This window comes from Sceloporus occidentalis, unplaced genomic scaffold, assembly GCF_023333645.1.
Source record: "Sceloporus occidentalis isolate IW3139 unplaced genomic scaffold, rSceOcc1.0.p SCAF_243, whole genome shotgun sequence".
Lineage (NCBI taxonomy): Eukaryota > Metazoa > Chordata > Lepidosauria > Squamata > Phrynosomatidae > Sceloporus > Sceloporus occidentalis.
The window spans coordinates 1,122,133-1,137,861 of NW_028317223.1; the positions used below are offsets into that span (position 1 = coordinate 1,122,133).

Sequence of the window (15,729 nt, forward strand, 5' to 3'; positions counted from 1 at the left end):
AAAGAGAGAAAGACAGAGAAGGCAGAGAGAAAGGAGCGCGGTGAAGTGTGGGGTTGGACGGAGAGAGAAATAAAAGGTAGAAATGAATAAAGAGACAGAAAATGTAAAAGAGAAAATAGAGAAAAAGGGGTTTGGGAGAAAGTAAGGAAATAAAAGAGAAAGCACAAGGGGGTTATTCCATATTCATAAAACCCGTCAATCAAATGTAAATGTAGCCAAGGAAATCGCCCATCTGCCAGACTCCATGCTCCCCTGTAACCTTTACCTTTGTTGTAATAGTGAGTGTGTGCAATTTCCAGCAGGCTGAAGACACTGGCCATGCCGCCCAAGCCAGCGTTGGCGTACGACTGCTCCAGGCTGGACACGGTGCACTTCAACAGATCCAGCATTCCCTTGTACATTTTTTTGTTTATCTCCTGGCAAAAAAAAAAAAAAAAAAAAAACAGTTCTCAACGAACAATATTATCTTCCAATGTACAGAAAAGTCTCAGGATTGTCTGTTAACTCGCTGCGTTGGGAGTTTCAGAAACAATCAGCACTTGCATCAACAATGGCGCTCATTGTGAAAAATACTGACAAAGAAGACATTACTAGCAGAAAAATAGTCCACATTTTTGTAGAGGTAAAATCAAGGCCCACGGCTTATAGTTTAAGAGTAAAAATAGAGTGGTGTGTCCCTAAAGCCATGCTCCTCATAACCGTCAATCATTGGCTTCCTTTACATTCCACTCACCATTTCCTGGATGACATCATTCCACTCACCATTTCCTGGATGACATCATTCCACTCACCATTTCCTGGATGACATCATTCCGCGCGTCCTCCTCTGTCTGGATGGATCGGTTTAATTTGCTCAGGACAAAGACGCGTAGCTGCTCGCTCTCAAGCAACCGCCGGACTTTTTTCATGTTCAGCCAACCAACGCCTTGTCCCTCAAGGACACTCAATGCCACTTCTTTTAGGAACTGCTGGTTCTCACTGGAAGCAGAGACACAAAATGAATTATAGCACAAGGAGAAGGGAAAATCTTCAGACTTCCGAGAATTTTGGGGGGTCATCCAGTCCAACCCCACATCATAATGTCCAACAGATCAGAAAGCACACTGATATACTTGCCAAAAAGAGACAGTTGTGTTTAGGTCGAATGTCTTCAATTTTAGACAGATCTAAGAAATCAATTTATGCCTTTCCGGCAGATATTTGGTCCATTCTTGGTTTCTCACCTGGAATTGTTAGCTCTGCCTTGAGGGGATGGAGATTCCCTCTTCACTGTGGGACTGTGCTTGATAACTGAAGACTTTTGATCCACTAGAGCCCGTCGGTTGCTGCCTGTAGTAGAATCGGAGAGCGGATCGGAGTTCAGCAACGTGGAGAATTAATCGTAAAACAAAAAAAAACAAAAAACCAAGGAACAAAAGAGTAAAATAGGATAGAAGAAACCAGGTGAGGTAAGGCTCCTGGGACTCCGATGGGAGATACATGGAGGCTGGAGAATGCAGTCACATGACTGGCCAACAACTGAAGGTAAAAGCCAAATACACCACCGATGTGAGACACACAAAGCACCATGAGGCATGACAATGACATGATGGCGGAGGCAGAGGGGACGCTGGGGTTGTTGTAACATGCAGAGCTCATGCTGCAGGCACCCACCTTCTGCAGGGGCAGGCCCGGAATCTGCAATTATCTCCATTATAGTATTAAGCCCAAATACTGGGACACAAAACGCAAGGTTAGTGACAGCCAATCATCATCCTGCTCTAGCTAACGCACCAATCAGGATCCCAATGCCAGTATTCTCATACGTGGTTGCAAGTCCATATGGCACTAACCGTACTTAAGAGCCCATCCTGGTACATTCACCTCTATACATGGTTCTATAGAATACTACAATACCCAAAAAGCCAAAATATTAGAGCTCCCAAATTGCCTACAGCGCTAATACCCAAATCTGCTTACCCCTCCCGCATCTCAGAATGAAAATACATAGACGGCCAACTGAAATGACACTAAATGTGTTAAAAAATTAAAAAAAGAAAGAAGATAGCGCCTTCTCTCATACTCTTGGTACGTGCATGCGCTTCCAAGCATGTAACGGCACTTACTTTCAGACTTTACACCAAAACACATAGAAAGACAGCAGAATCTGGCCCGAGGACTACGGAAATGGGATGATTAAGTGAAATGGCTGATAAAGTTACAATCTACGCAGTGGAAAAAGTTTCAAAAGAGGTTCAAGCCCGACGCCGCCTCTTTTGGGCTACTAAAAACTACACGTCAAATCCAAAATAAACCCTCTCCCAGCCGTACAAAGCTCGAAACACGTACAATCACTTGCAGGCGTAATTTGATGCTAAAACACTCCAAAGAGCTCTGAGTCTATTGGTTCCCGAGTTTAATACAATGTCTATAGAAGCAACACCATTGGCTAGTTATGAACACTACCAGAGCAAGGAGAAAAGCTGGCAATCCAATAGTTGTTTTTTTTTTTCACCCCCCCCCCACCCCACAATTTCTACCTAATTGGTACTGCATCATCATACCATCACAACCCAAAGCCGTTGCTTCCGAGCCAGCGGGGAGAGTACCTAGCTCTGTACTCGACAAACACAGTCAATTATAATCCTTAATCTTAATGGACCTTGAAGGACTCTTGTGCTCCTCTATGAAAGCCCATCCCTCTCGGTTATTCCATGGTCAAACGCCAAAACTCGTATTGCAAAACACTAACTACAGCCACACACTCAGAGGTACGCACGCAAGCACACTCCATCAAAACACAACCGCCCAAGCTTTCTGAGGTTTGCTAAACTACTTGAGCTCATACTAACCTTTTCCCACCTCCCCAGCCACCTTCTGCTGTCCTTTGATCACAAGTGGGAGAAACATGCAGCAATTAAGAAGGGGATAGCAAACACAAGAGTCACAATTTTGATCCAGCGAGTCAAAACCGTCTCCCACCCCAAAAAAAAATGGGCACGATGGAATGGTTTATGGAAAATGAGACCCCACAGGCACAAACACAAGAATCAGCCTCATTCCAAGAGTGACATTTACAGATGGATCACTTACTTGATGCACCAAGGAACAGGTTTGCCCATCTACTGCATTCGGGACACTTACCTTACCTTCTGCAAGGAGGACTGACCCCCTAACCTTCTCTAGTACCCTCTGGGATAGCTTACCTTTCAGGCTAGGGAAAGGGGTCGCCTTATCTCGGCCGGTCTTGGTGGGAAGCGTCAGGCTGGACAGGCTGAAGCTACTGGTATGACTTTTGTACAAGTTACCTGAAAAGGAGAGAAATGGTCCGTAAATAATACAGAAGCTGCTGTCGGAACTACTTTCCAGATACAAACTCCTTTAAACTTGATCGATAAATACAACTGATGATATTTTTTTATATTTTTAACAAGCCTTTGAATAGGTTCCCTAAATATACTTTTACGGTTTAGAAACATTATACGTGCAAATACATTAAAAGTCCTTAAATACCACATCCTCTTCTGTCCTTATTTGTTAAAAGATGGTAGCCTAAGCATTCCCTATACTAGTAAAGTAGCTCTAATACCACACTGGCCTGAGGATGGACTGCCCATAATCATACAATTATGGACAAACTACATTCGGACAAAAGACACGTACAATCTGTTAAAATACCCAAATGTATTAAGAGGCACTTAAAAAAAAAATAATTTCCAAAACAAATGATATTGATCAACAGGTATCAGAGCATGAGAGAGAAGGGCAAAATTGAAAGGACCATTTGCCCCAAAATACCCCAGAGGCCAGCAACGAACATCAAGCTCAAACCATTTCCAGGCATGACAAAAGAATGAATGAACAAGATGAATGAACACTGATCGATTTCCCAGTGTTCATGCAAGAGTAATTCTAAGAAAAATGGGACTGCTAGATTTCCCCACGGACAGGAGCCGCTAAAACACAAGAGTGCAGCCATCTGCTCAGACGGAGATGAAGACGAGAACGAGAAGGATCTACTCCCTCCTCTCCATCTGCTGAAATGCAGCCACATGCAGATACAGACGGGAAATGCCGCAAACAAACGGGCGGAAATCTATAATCCATAACATAGTCCTAAAACATGACCCGCAAAATAAAAGCATGAATGTAGAGTTAGCGGTAAGAACCAGGTTTAATAAAAAACAGTACTTCCTATAGGGGTATTTCTTTTAAACGGTGGTGTCTGGAAGATAAACACCATACTGTATGTATGTAAAGTATGTTCTTGTCTGCCAACCAAAACTTTAACGCCAAGGACTCGGCTTCTTTACTGTGAATGCTAAAGGAGAGAGCTTACTGGCGAAGGACATGATTCCTCCGAAGCCCTCGTTATTGCTGCTGTTGTTGGACACGGTTGAAGTCGGGGAGCTTCCCCGGGAATCGGTCTCGGCATCAGAGTCACTCGGGAGCTTCAGACTGCTCGGGCGCAGCAGAGGCTTCTGGGAGCTGAAACGTCAATAGGGAAGGATGATGAGTGACGGAAAAGCAAGCATGGCTCGGCTGTACCCGTTTCATTAGTGTTCTAGATGCCTTGATCAGCATGAGAACATTAATTTGATCTTAGAGGTTACATTTCCACTTAAGTCACTTAAGCCTGGCTGTTCCAAAACATCACACGCTAAAGGGAAAGATACCAGGTCAAATATAAAAGGAGTTACTTCATGCCCCCTTAGCATGTTGAGATATTTACAGTTAAGGGACCACAACGAACCAGAATTCCACTGTTTTCATTAAAGAGCCTATTTAGTGAAGTTGGAGTATGAGATGAAGTACGAAATTCCCGAGTGTGAGCCACAGTAAGACTTTCATGCAAGACAAGCTTGCCTCCCGTTCTAGAATCCATGTTTATTGCTAGAGTGTAACTCATGCTCACTGTTACAATGGAACAATCACAAGAATGAGTCAACATTCATAGAATAACATGCAGAAAACGGGCCCTGAGGGGTAACGTCAACAGCGTGATTAACAGGATAAGACCAGATGAGCCAAAGTCCAATTAAAATGTTGCTTGTATTTACTATGAAAGGTGAAATAAAATCGGTAATAAAATGTACTACACAAAGATGATGGGGTCAGGAGGCACATGACATAGAATTAGCAGATCATTCTCACCGGCTGCCATTCATGCTCTGGTTAAACATGGGAGTGTAGCTCTCCTCTCGCTCTTCACTCTCCTCCTCCGTGGGAAATCCATACTGTGGCTCGAAGTATGGGTTGTCGTACTCTCGCCTCCGAAGCTCCCCGCTCCCAGGAGATGCGTCACTCTCACGGCGCTCCATAAACAAGCGGCTGAAGGTGGGTGGCAGAGAAGGCAAGTGGTTCTGCAATACACCCAGAACCTTCTCATCTGGTTCTGCAGAGTCTGCAGACTCCTGTGGAATCGAAAATAGCAAAAACAAAGAAAAGAAAAGTTCAACATTCAAACACGAACTACATTCCCCTCTGGCCCTACATCCAATGAACTACAATATCCAAGTAACATTCATTGTCGTAGGCCGTAGCCCCCTTGGATGCAGTTCAACAGTTTCCGGAGCCAAAATGTGCTTAGCCCTGTCTCGTTTAAACCCACTCACTGTGTTTGCTCCGTGGATAACCGTGCTGGGGCTGCTGCTGGCCGTGGTACTAGAACCGGAACGCGGCTGATTGTTATCAGGAGAATTTTCACCGTCTTGGGTCATTTCTTCTAACTCTCTAGAGTACTCTTGGAAGTCATCAAATTCCACCTCGCTGGCATCGCCCAGGGCTGCGTGTGTCAAAGGGTCCACATCTTTCAAAGAAACAAAAAAGCATCACAAACTGGGTTTCCTCTCACAAATCAAAAAAAATAAAAACAAAAAAAAAAATAGTTTTCACCCAAAGTAACATGCTACTCACTTGGCGTGTCACCATTAATGTCGCATTTCATCATTTCATTGACAAAGTCTCCAAGCGAAGAGTAGGAAGAGCTTGAGTCGTCATATTCCACACTATCGCTACCACTGCAGCAGAGAAACATTTCAAAAGAAATAGTCAGAATAACATTTTGTAATATTTCTACTTGGTCTGAGCTGTGTGAGGTTTTGCTGCGAATTCAAAATGAAAATTTTAGCCATTTAAGATTTTTTGTACACATGCAATATTTTTTTTTGAGTCAGTTTAAAGATTCTGAAGATATTTAGTCGTTTGTCGGGGGTTTCGCCCATCTTGTGACAGCTGAGATGTTGTAGCTTGCAGCGAGTTGGGTTTTTAACACACATATTGTGTATTTTATTATGTTGAGACTATAACTGATTTATTTAACATATGGAATTGTAAAATGCATTATAAGATTGCGTGGATAGGCGATAGACCATTGACTACTGTTCGCCTATCTGAACACTAAAAGGAATACCGAGTCCACCCGTTATTATACGATTGCAGACAGATAAGGAGTTTTGCAAGAGTCCGTAAGAAGCATCTCAATCAGGAGAATAACGAATCTACATATAACTGAACCAAACGTGGATTGATTCACATGCTGAAGTGCGGACCCCAAAGACAGACAAACGGCTGATTGAAGGAATAAACCTCGGAAATAAAAAGAATCTAAGAAAGAAAATTATAAAACACACATAAATAGTATAAAGAGTGGGGATAGAACAATAGGAACAGAAGGTACCTGTCATCTGTAGGTTCAGAGTCGCTGTCCTGCTCAACAGGGACACTTAGGGCATCGGCAAGCTGGGAGTTAGCATCGTAGACGCGGTAGTGTATAGGCTGGAGCTGGTGAGCATACCACTTAGGTTTATCACCAATCAGCGCTGGGTCAAACATGTCTGCAGAAGAAAGGGCATGTAAAAAAGAAGGAGCCTACAAAGAACAGCAGCAGAAGAAGAGAGGCTTCACTTACTGTTGTGGATCCTCTGAAAAGCAAAGTTGTTGGGGTTTAGCGACCATTCCCCAAAAAACTCCACAGCCTGCGTTTTGGAAAGTTTCTCGGAAAAGCCCGAAGCCTTGGGACGGGACGCAAGGAAGGAAGAGGACTGGAAAGCCACCACAGGGCGCGGGAAGAGGCGCAAAATACGGGTGTGCTGCTGGAACCCGTGTAACATGTTCGGGGAGTTAAAGAAGCGTACCATGGCCACCCTGCAATGAGTGAGGGAGACGGATTTCACTTGCTAGTTAATGAAAAGATCCCTGTTATTTAGCCACAACAAACACTGTCTGCTTGCACTGCAGCTCCATCTCACCGTGTAGCTACGTCCACAGAATCCACATCGTTTCCATATATAAGAGGGTTGAATTCTGTAGAAGGAGTGCCCTGCGCGTCGGCTGAAGCTCTGAGGAGTGCAGAATCTGACCCTTCGTGGAATCGGTCCAGGTTAAGGATGGGCTGGGTATTCAGACTCATGCTGGCCAAGGCCTGGGTGAGGGATTTACAGAAGGTAATATTATCATTATTAATAATAATAATGGCTTATTAACAAAGCTCCATTTTTAAAGACCCTGTCAAATTATCTGATAACTTAATACACAATCACACAAATCTAAAGGAGTTAACAGGAAGGGGTAACTCAATGTTAAAAGATAGAAATAGTTTCTTATTGGTCAAAAACAACCTCTAGCCACTTTGGTTAGAAGAAGGGGTAGAAAAACTGCATGAATTAAGGCAGATTCAAGGAAATATATATATCTTAATTCACACACATATTCCATGGAATGGAATGCCCAAGCATGATGCATTCACACATAATATAATACTATACTATACATGGCTATGAATACATCCATCGTCCTGTGCAGAGACAGGCAACACAAAAATGCAACATGGCAGACACACGGAGAGGCCATTGTGCATGTTTGCGAACTGGAAACCGGAACCCGAGACTCCAGAAACAAGAAGGAATGGCAGGAACCTTGTTATCGGAGGCGAGAAGACGCTGCTGCGTGATCACGGACATGCTGTGCAGACACTGAGAGGACGTCACATGACAACATCAGCGGCCAATCAGAGACAAGACGGACACACGAGCACAAAGACAGATGGGGGGAGAATAATTACCAATCACAGAGCAGAAGATGAATAAAACGAGAAAAGGTGACAGAAGGAAAAAAAAAAACTTCAAAAGTTTAAATGACAGTAAAAGGCAATAAAGATAAAAAAAAGAAAATTTTAAGAATTGACAAATATAAAAATATATATATTTTTTTAGATGTGCGATTAGTTTCATGTATACATTGTATTTACGTCTTTTATATCATGAAAATAACGTTTTTAAAATAAAAAAGGTACAAAGTAGCAGAAAAGGTACAAGAATAAAATATATTGTGAAATAATAATGAATATACACAAACCGCCACAGAAAGAAAGTGTGAATGAAACACAGCGGAAGTAGAGAGTGTAGTAAGGCATCAAGGGGGAAAGAAAAGTGGAATAAAGGGGGTGCCCTGTTTGAACCCCCAAGAACATGCAATGATGAAGTGAAGGGTCATATACTGGCACCCCCCAAAATCATTCTCCAGTGACACCGGACACTCACCTGTTTAAGGTGCTTCTTGAGTTCCGACGCCTCGGGTTCTGGCAGTAAGGGTAGCAGATCTGCGTTAGTAGGAGCGACAACCTGCCAGACGACAATTAAAAATAAAAGACATGTCAGCAACCGAGAGTGGGACATCAAGGTGGAGATGCTGGGAGTTCTCACCTTATTGGTATCCAGGTCCACCAACCACACATCATCCGGCATTTTAAAGTCTGACTTGTAAAGGAAGAAGCTAGCGGGAACTCCGATGATGTACGGGGTGGGGGCCAAGAGCAGCTGCACAAGAGAAGAGTGAGACATTAATGTGTAGCTTTACAAGATCTAAAAGTGGAAATTATACGAAAGAAGACGCAACGAGTGGTCCTGCTTGACAAAAGTGAGAATATATAATAATCACAGCAGGTTAGACAAAGAGAAACCCAAAAGGCACAACCATACATTATTGGAAACCAGTCTCATGTAACCCGAACACCTTACCTGTTCAGCAGAAGCCATGCACGTGGGCAAGAGCGGAATGACGGGAAACATGTATTCTAACGGGTAAATCATGGATACAAATGCCATGACAGACATGGAGAGAGCATTGTAATCCCGGGACTGCATCACCACCTGTAACAAAATACCAACATAAACCAGGGAACTTCGATCTGTATCCTCTATGTACTTACTCTTCATGTATAGAGTGTCATGACATTAGGTGGAGAACTAGATTGGTGCTCAGACTGTACCTTATGTTCCAGGAGAATACAGGAGAGGACCTGGAGACAGGCATCGACACCCAGGAGCTCCAGGGGTAAGTGCAGCGGGAAATCCACCAAAGAGAAACGTGATGGATCAGGAAGGGCAAATGTCAAGGGTGGCTGAAGCTCCAGAGGCAGGACTTCTACATCAACCCGCTTCTGTCCCGGGACGGGAATAGGAGAGCGCAGAAGACGGTAGATCCAGGCTTCGATTTCCCGTAGGTCATGAAGAACAACGCCGGATTTCTCTTCAAGCTGCAGAGATCCGGTGAAAATCCTCCACATGGTATCCCTGGGACAAAGACAAAAGGGCTTTATTGACCAAACAAGGCTCGGATTGTTACAGCGGATGTTTCTTAGGGCCACCAGGTATCTGGACATTGACATTATCATCAACCACCTTCCCCGTTCCCACTACAAGTAGAAGAAGCGGACATAGGTAAAGAGATAAGATGAGCCTTGTTGGATCGAATTCAACATCGTTGAACAGGCCAACAAGACACATATGTGCTGAAGGTCCCATAAACTGCACTAAAAATTTCCCGCATGGAACAGGGGTGGCCGAAGGACACAATGGACAGCTGTTTACTTAGCGGCACGAGTAAATCTTTTTACTTACCTGATAAGTATTTTATAGACATATAAGTTTACTTTGCGGTATTAACATTATTCCATCCCCTCTCTACCCAATTTCTCAATCCTTGATAACCTTTTCCTCAACCTGCACCCATCAGTCCCGTAATAATAATAAAAAAAAAAAGTGCAATATTAAACGGGCACATTATTCTATTTAATTAAATCTCCTAAAACAAATATGACATCCAGTGTTGGTTTAACTTTTGGCCTGGCCCTTCTTAGATCGAAATTCTAGATTAAACAGTCAATCAGAAAGGTTAATATATAAATAATAGTCTTCTAAACAAATATTGAGACGATAAATAAAATTTTTCCACAAAGGAAAAATCAATATGTCAAAGAATAGCCGCAGAGCCACCAGGACTGCTTTAATATGGAACGAGCGCTGCCCGCCTCGGATGACAAAGACCTTTTTCAGTATACGTCTCAAACGCCGGGCATGAGGGGGCCCGTGTAAACCATGAGAATCGGTAAGTAACATACCTGGCATCTGCATGTATTAGCCGGGTACATATTGGCATTTTTGTGTTTTATTTTGCTTGTTGTGCCGGGGACACCGGAGAGTTTTGGTCACTTTTTGTCTCCATAGGCTGCAGAAAGGTTGTAAGTAAGAAACAGCTGGAGGACATGTGCTTTCTCCCCCTTTAAACTTCTGATCATGCTTTTTACCCAGACGCTCGCAGTTAGTAGTCATTTAGTACAATATGATGATACAGAGGCTAGTGATAAGCATGCTAAACTGGCACAGCAGTCTCTCTTTCCTAATCAGTGATCAAAACAGCTTTCATGGCACAAGAATGATCTCGCGCTCTCTCTCTCTGGGCGTCTTAAATCCAAAGACTAACAGGAACGCAGAATATTGTACGTTATCCGAGGATTAACCCTATTCTTTAATATAGTGAAGACTGGAATTCTTGGGTGGATTCCGATCTAAATGTATTTCAGCTCCTGGCACTAAAGAGACAATCATGCCCAATGACAATAAGAGGGCATTCACTGGCTCCCCCTAGTGGCTGGGCTCAGGGTTGAACAAAGTGGTAACCCCCCCCCCCAACATGCAAGCCAACTAGTCAGGCTAATTACCGTAGTTGGTCCATGGAAAGGGGCGGGGTTTAGTTGCCATTGCATCAAAAAAGTGAGGTCATAGTATCATACACTGTATAGGAAGAGATGAGCTCATATAGCTATAAAGCCTAATATTAATATTATTTATTGTTTTATGTAGCGCCATCATATTCCACCGCGCTGTACAATGAATATAATTAACCAATGGTTGGTTATTGGCAGCTTGAGCTAACGCTTTTTGGGGGTGTAGAATAAGTTGAAATTATAAGGGGGCTCTGGAGGACGGACGGAAGCCTAAAGGTTGCTGGAAGGGGGGGAGGGTGGTGGGGGGTGTTTAATACAGAGCGATGAAGGTGCTGGAACAATATGGCACCTTCTGCTCATTCGAAAAATGGGCAACTTGATTACTGTTCTGCTTCATGTCACCAGAATAGGTTTTATAAGGTAGGACAGCAACTGAAGAACAAGGAAGAACCTTGGAGAAGTGTTGGCCTTCAAGCAAAAAATCAATTGCGGAGGAGGAGGATTTGTATCGGCTGAGGGTTATAATGAGTTGCAAAGATGTTTACGTCCCGGCTAATGATAAATAAACCAAGACAGTTCTGTTAATAGTATTGACTGTTTCACTGGCTCTGAACCCTGGCCCACTGACGGGAGCATGGAAGGTCAAGCAGCATCTTCTCATCATTCAACACAGCAAGTCCACCTGTCGAGATGCTTATTGGATAGGAATGGGTCGTAAAATTCTGTAACAATGTTTTATTTACCACCTGGAAAACATGATTGTGGCCCTTGAGGGCCTTGTTGGGCATTCCCTTTCAAAGTAGCCAAGAAGGAGGGTGTAAAGGATAGAGGCTAGTAGGTGTCCCTCTACTATGTATCCCAAAAGTCCCTAATAAACAACATCACCAACCATGGGAAGCTACACACTGGAGACTTAATACATGGACAGCTTCATGTGGGTAGGGCTGGGAGACCAATATGATAATGGGTTAATATCCAGCCATTTGGGGAATAACTCTACCTACTAATAGTAGTAAAAGGAGATTGGATCCATACTTACATATAATGTCATAACTGATTTAATGTGACGTTTTAAAAAAAGGTGATAAACCAAGATGGGAGAAGAAATAGAAATAATGGTATTTGTTGAACTGGCATTCGGGGTTACGTTGCCTGTGGGGAGGGATAATTGAATGTTTAGATGCTAAGCAGACTATTATCCCAAACAGATGTACGCGTTGTTCTCTGTGCGGCTAAATAAAGTCTGGTCTCCACATAATCCCCCCATCCCCTCCAGGCCCCGTCACCAACAGGTGTTATCAGCCGGGGCAATTTCCGTGAATATAATGGGACGGAGCCTCCGTGACGCACTCGTACACATCCCACGACGGTTTAGAAAGTCACCCACGCGCTCCCTCGGAACACATAAGAGTGTTAAAGGTTTTGGTTTCCCCGTTGGATAGAGTTGACATCGGCCAAGGCAGCTGTCATCGTAGCACGCCATGCTGGCACGGAAAGCGCTAGTTATTTACCTATCTTGAGAGCAGATCACACTTTTGATCAGCAGAGATAATGACACAAGGATTTGGGGCAAATAAATACATTTTATTTTTATTAATTCTATAGTGGCTTGAAGAAGGACGTTCCACAACGAGCGTCCTGGGTACTCTCAGCAAGCGGCCGAAGCTTCAAGCAGACCGGCCGGACTGTTTAGCAGCGATAGGATAACAGCCAGACCCGAAGCAATGAACGACACGTTGATTTATTACCCGAGTGCCGGGTATTTCTCCATCGATTAAACCCAACATAGAACCCGCATCTCCAAAACACCAACAAACGACGCCGGGGGGGGGGGGGGGTAAAGTTAATGCAAAGATCGCTGCCGGTTGCCTGCCTCTGAATAGTAATTAATATGACTTAAATCTTTCTCTTCTCCGTGATGAATTATGGTTATCTCCCTAAACCCAGCGGCCATCGTTGGCTGGAAAGAGGTGAAGATTGAGATTGAGATTTGGCAGGTGACCCAATGGGTACAAAAGCCTTTATTTTGTTAAAAACGGCTCATATTAGCGATAGGACTGAGCGTGGCATTATGTGAGGCCGACTATACAATCAATAAAACAGTTATATACGACGCAATATTAAACATCTTTATGGAGGGGCAGACGCGATATGAGCTCTAAGGAACTTCGATACTCAGAAATAGGCTTTTTTTCCTATTTGATGCTAATATAAAACAATCAGAGAGCACGTCGTCGGGATGCGGCTGTAATATGATTCATCGCCTTTCTAAAGATAGATACAGACAGATGTACCGGCTGTCCGCAGCGCACCTACTCACTGAATGCACGCTTCCCTTGGCAACTACGGAATATCTTATTACGCTCTGCAAATAAAATAATAATGTCCTTGGACGTCATTCTCACGCTTTCCACGGCCCCGCCGAGCAGAATGACGGTGTTTCTTCTGACCTTATAGTCATCACGGCGGTGCGTGGGAAGAGTAAAAACAGCCAAAGTCCACCCGACGGTGGCCGACGGAACAGCTGGCAGCGCGGCCCACGGAAAGGGAAACGAATGCCGACAACTCCAAATGAACGCTATCATTCTCTGAACACGCGTGGCTCCCGTGGCCCCCAGTCACTAAGTTATTAACAGATTCAAACCCCGACAGTCCTGGCTCTTTGACCTCGAGCAAAACATTACAGTGATCTGTAGTCTTCTGAATCAGATGATCCCAGCAAAACCTTATAGATGCTGAACGGTCATCCCCCACCATGGGACTACAACTCCCATGGTCAGCTGACTACAACTCCCAAGGTCAGCTGGCTGCTCATTCTAGACCCCGACAATAACACTCTTTATTCCGAGAAGAGATAAAAAAAATCTACCGTCACACCCTCCCAAATTACGTCCAACTCAGCTTCCCAAATAACCCAATTCGAGTCACACGCCACAGCAGGCGGCCATAACTAAAAGAGAATCCGTTTCTGCTACAGCTGGGCTTCCCCCTGCCCAATGGAACCATCTGCTATAACAACACTGAAAAGGAAAGCTAAATGGCGTTGAAGGCACAGGGGCGTTAAAGGAAATTCTCGAGATTGTCTATGGGAAAGGTGAGGAGGTTAAACAACAATGTCACAGCTCATGAGTTTCCACCTTAAAACAGCCATCAACGTACCGAGCAGTTTTGTTTTCTCATCGAACAGAGATGTCGTATTCCCTCCATGGCTGGTCTTACCTTTGGACGCCTTTGGTGATCCCAGCTTTCTTACTAATCATCCTCTCGCTGCAGCAGTCAACCAGCCGTTTCAGGGTGTACAAGCACTCGCGGAACGTGGAGAAGAAGGGATAGTTGCTGATTATACACAGTGAGGTAAGTGTGCTGTTCCGGGAGCGCTGGACCCCTTTGGAAAGACGTTTCCCGCGGGGGGAATGATTGACATCAGGAGTAGACTTGGCACTCGGGGCCTGCAGCGAGTGTCCTCCATCAGAGCCTTCAGACCCGTTTTCTGGTGCCGGTTTGGGAAGCTTGCGGCTCTTGTCCTTCGGGGTGCGTTTCTGGAAGGAGCGGTAGAAGTTGACGCAGATTCCATAGCGGACAACTCCGCTGTCCTTATCTGTGAGCGTGAAGACAAACGAAGTGTCATCCCGGAGGCTCATCCGCTTCTGCCGAACGCTCAGGCATCCTTCCGGCTGGCAGAAAAACACAACATCCGGGGGCAAGGGAAACTCGGGGTGATCCTCAAGAGGGTAACGTCTCAAGAGCTCCGGTGTTTGAGCAACGCTGTCACTGCTTGGTTGCCTGGCAGAGAAGGAAGACAGCATTTGAACGTCGTTCACGAGAGAGAAAAGAGACAAGGCAAAGAGTGACACACGTTGCTTATGATACGGTTGACAGATGAGGGATGACACCACACATGACAGACAAACCAGGGGTGAAAGTGGGGTGCGTGTGATAGATTGGGGGGCATATGAAACCCACATTATACATGTCAGACCGGGGTTAAAATTATACACAGGAGGGAAGAAGGGGCAAAGGGAATCATCCATTAGCAAAGAAAGGCGAAGACAGGAGACACAGACTGTAGAGCGCCAGAAGAGCCAAGCCTCGCACAACAGACACGGACTGTAGTTTAACAAAAGGAGGAACACTCAGGGACCAGGGGTTCCGAAAAAGAAGTGGTTCACGCAAACAACTAAGGGGGGGTACCTGGCACCGACGATCACAAGGTAATCCAGCAAACGGGGACACGGCTTCTTCTTCTGCCCCATGATTCGCTTTTCTTATTTGATCATCTCAAGGAGCCGTTTACTTAATCGCCCGTTCCTGACCAATAAAAACACATCAGCAGAACGTAACCTAAAAAAAAAAGTAAAGTAAGTCAAGGTTTATACCAAACACCGAAAAGGGAGGGGGGTAGGGAGAAAGAGACAACGACATGAATCCATACTCCCCGAACAGCCCCCCCCCCCCAAGAAGTCACCAATTCAATGGATGAGGGGTCACATACACCGTGTCCCCCGATCCTTCCCACCTATGGGCACCTTATCCAGCTTCTCCTCCCCAGACGCAGCCATCATTACCTACGCACGGTCCTCTCCCCATCAGGCCCTCGCGCCAAGAAATCGGCCCTGAATTCCCGTCTTCCCCAGATGAGCAATCATCTCTATCGGCCTCTCTCCACCCTCACTTTTATCCCGCCCTCCTTTATATGTTCTGGTTATCGCTGTATCTTTGGCCAGCTTCCCGCACGCACAGCAGAG

The 15,729-nt window shown here is 44.7% G+C and overlaps 1 protein-coding gene across 50 annotated transcripts in view; it reads right to left on the reverse strand.

Annotated features, from left to right (window-relative positions):
• Window positions 1-15,237, reverse strand: part of LOC149276279 (MAP kinase-activating death domain protein-like) — a 28,843-nt gene extending 13,606 nt beyond the window's left edge. For 10 of the 50 annotated variants that reach the window (XM_089503770.1, XM_089503772.1, XM_089503759.1 and 7 more), the window contains exons 1-18: window positions 15,176-15,237; window positions 14,204-14,767; window positions 9,248-9,551; window positions 8,997-9,128; window positions 8,682-8,795; window positions 8,520-8,600; window positions 7,230-7,402; window positions 6,890-7,125; window positions 6,659-6,815; window positions 5,896-5,999; window positions 5,595-5,788; window positions 5,245-5,393; window positions 4,319-4,440; window positions 3,186-3,287; window positions 1,654-1,713; window positions 1,224-1,329; window positions 792-978; window positions 266-416 (exon numbers count right to left, since the gene is read on the reverse strand). In XM_089503770.1, coding sequence (XP_089359896.1) covers window positions 266-416; window positions 792-978; window positions 1,224-1,329; window positions 1,654-1,713; window positions 3,186-3,287; window positions 4,319-4,440; window positions 5,245-5,393; window positions 5,595-5,788; window positions 5,896-5,999; window positions 6,659-6,815; window positions 6,890-7,125; window positions 7,230-7,402; window positions 8,520-8,600; window positions 8,682-8,795; window positions 8,997-9,128; window positions 9,248-9,551; window positions 14,204-14,767; window positions 15,176-15,237 — 2,998 coding nt within the window. Of the gene's footprint in view, window positions 1-265; window positions 417-791; window positions 1,062-1,175; window positions 1,186-1,223; window positions 1,330-1,653; window positions 1,714-2,831; window positions 2,854-3,148; window positions 3,288-4,318; window positions 4,468-5,133; window positions 5,394-5,594; window positions 5,789-5,895; window positions 6,000-6,658; window positions 6,816-6,889; window positions 7,126-7,229; window positions 7,403-7,895; window positions 7,953-8,519; window positions 8,601-8,681; window positions 8,796-8,996; window positions 9,129-9,247; window positions 9,552-14,203; window positions 14,768-15,175 lie in introns of those variants that run through there. The other 40 variants (XM_089503751.1, XM_089503743.1, XM_089503742.1 and 37 more) reach the window with 17 other exon arrangements.
• Between the last annotated feature and the right edge of the window lie 492 nt (window positions 15,238-15,729).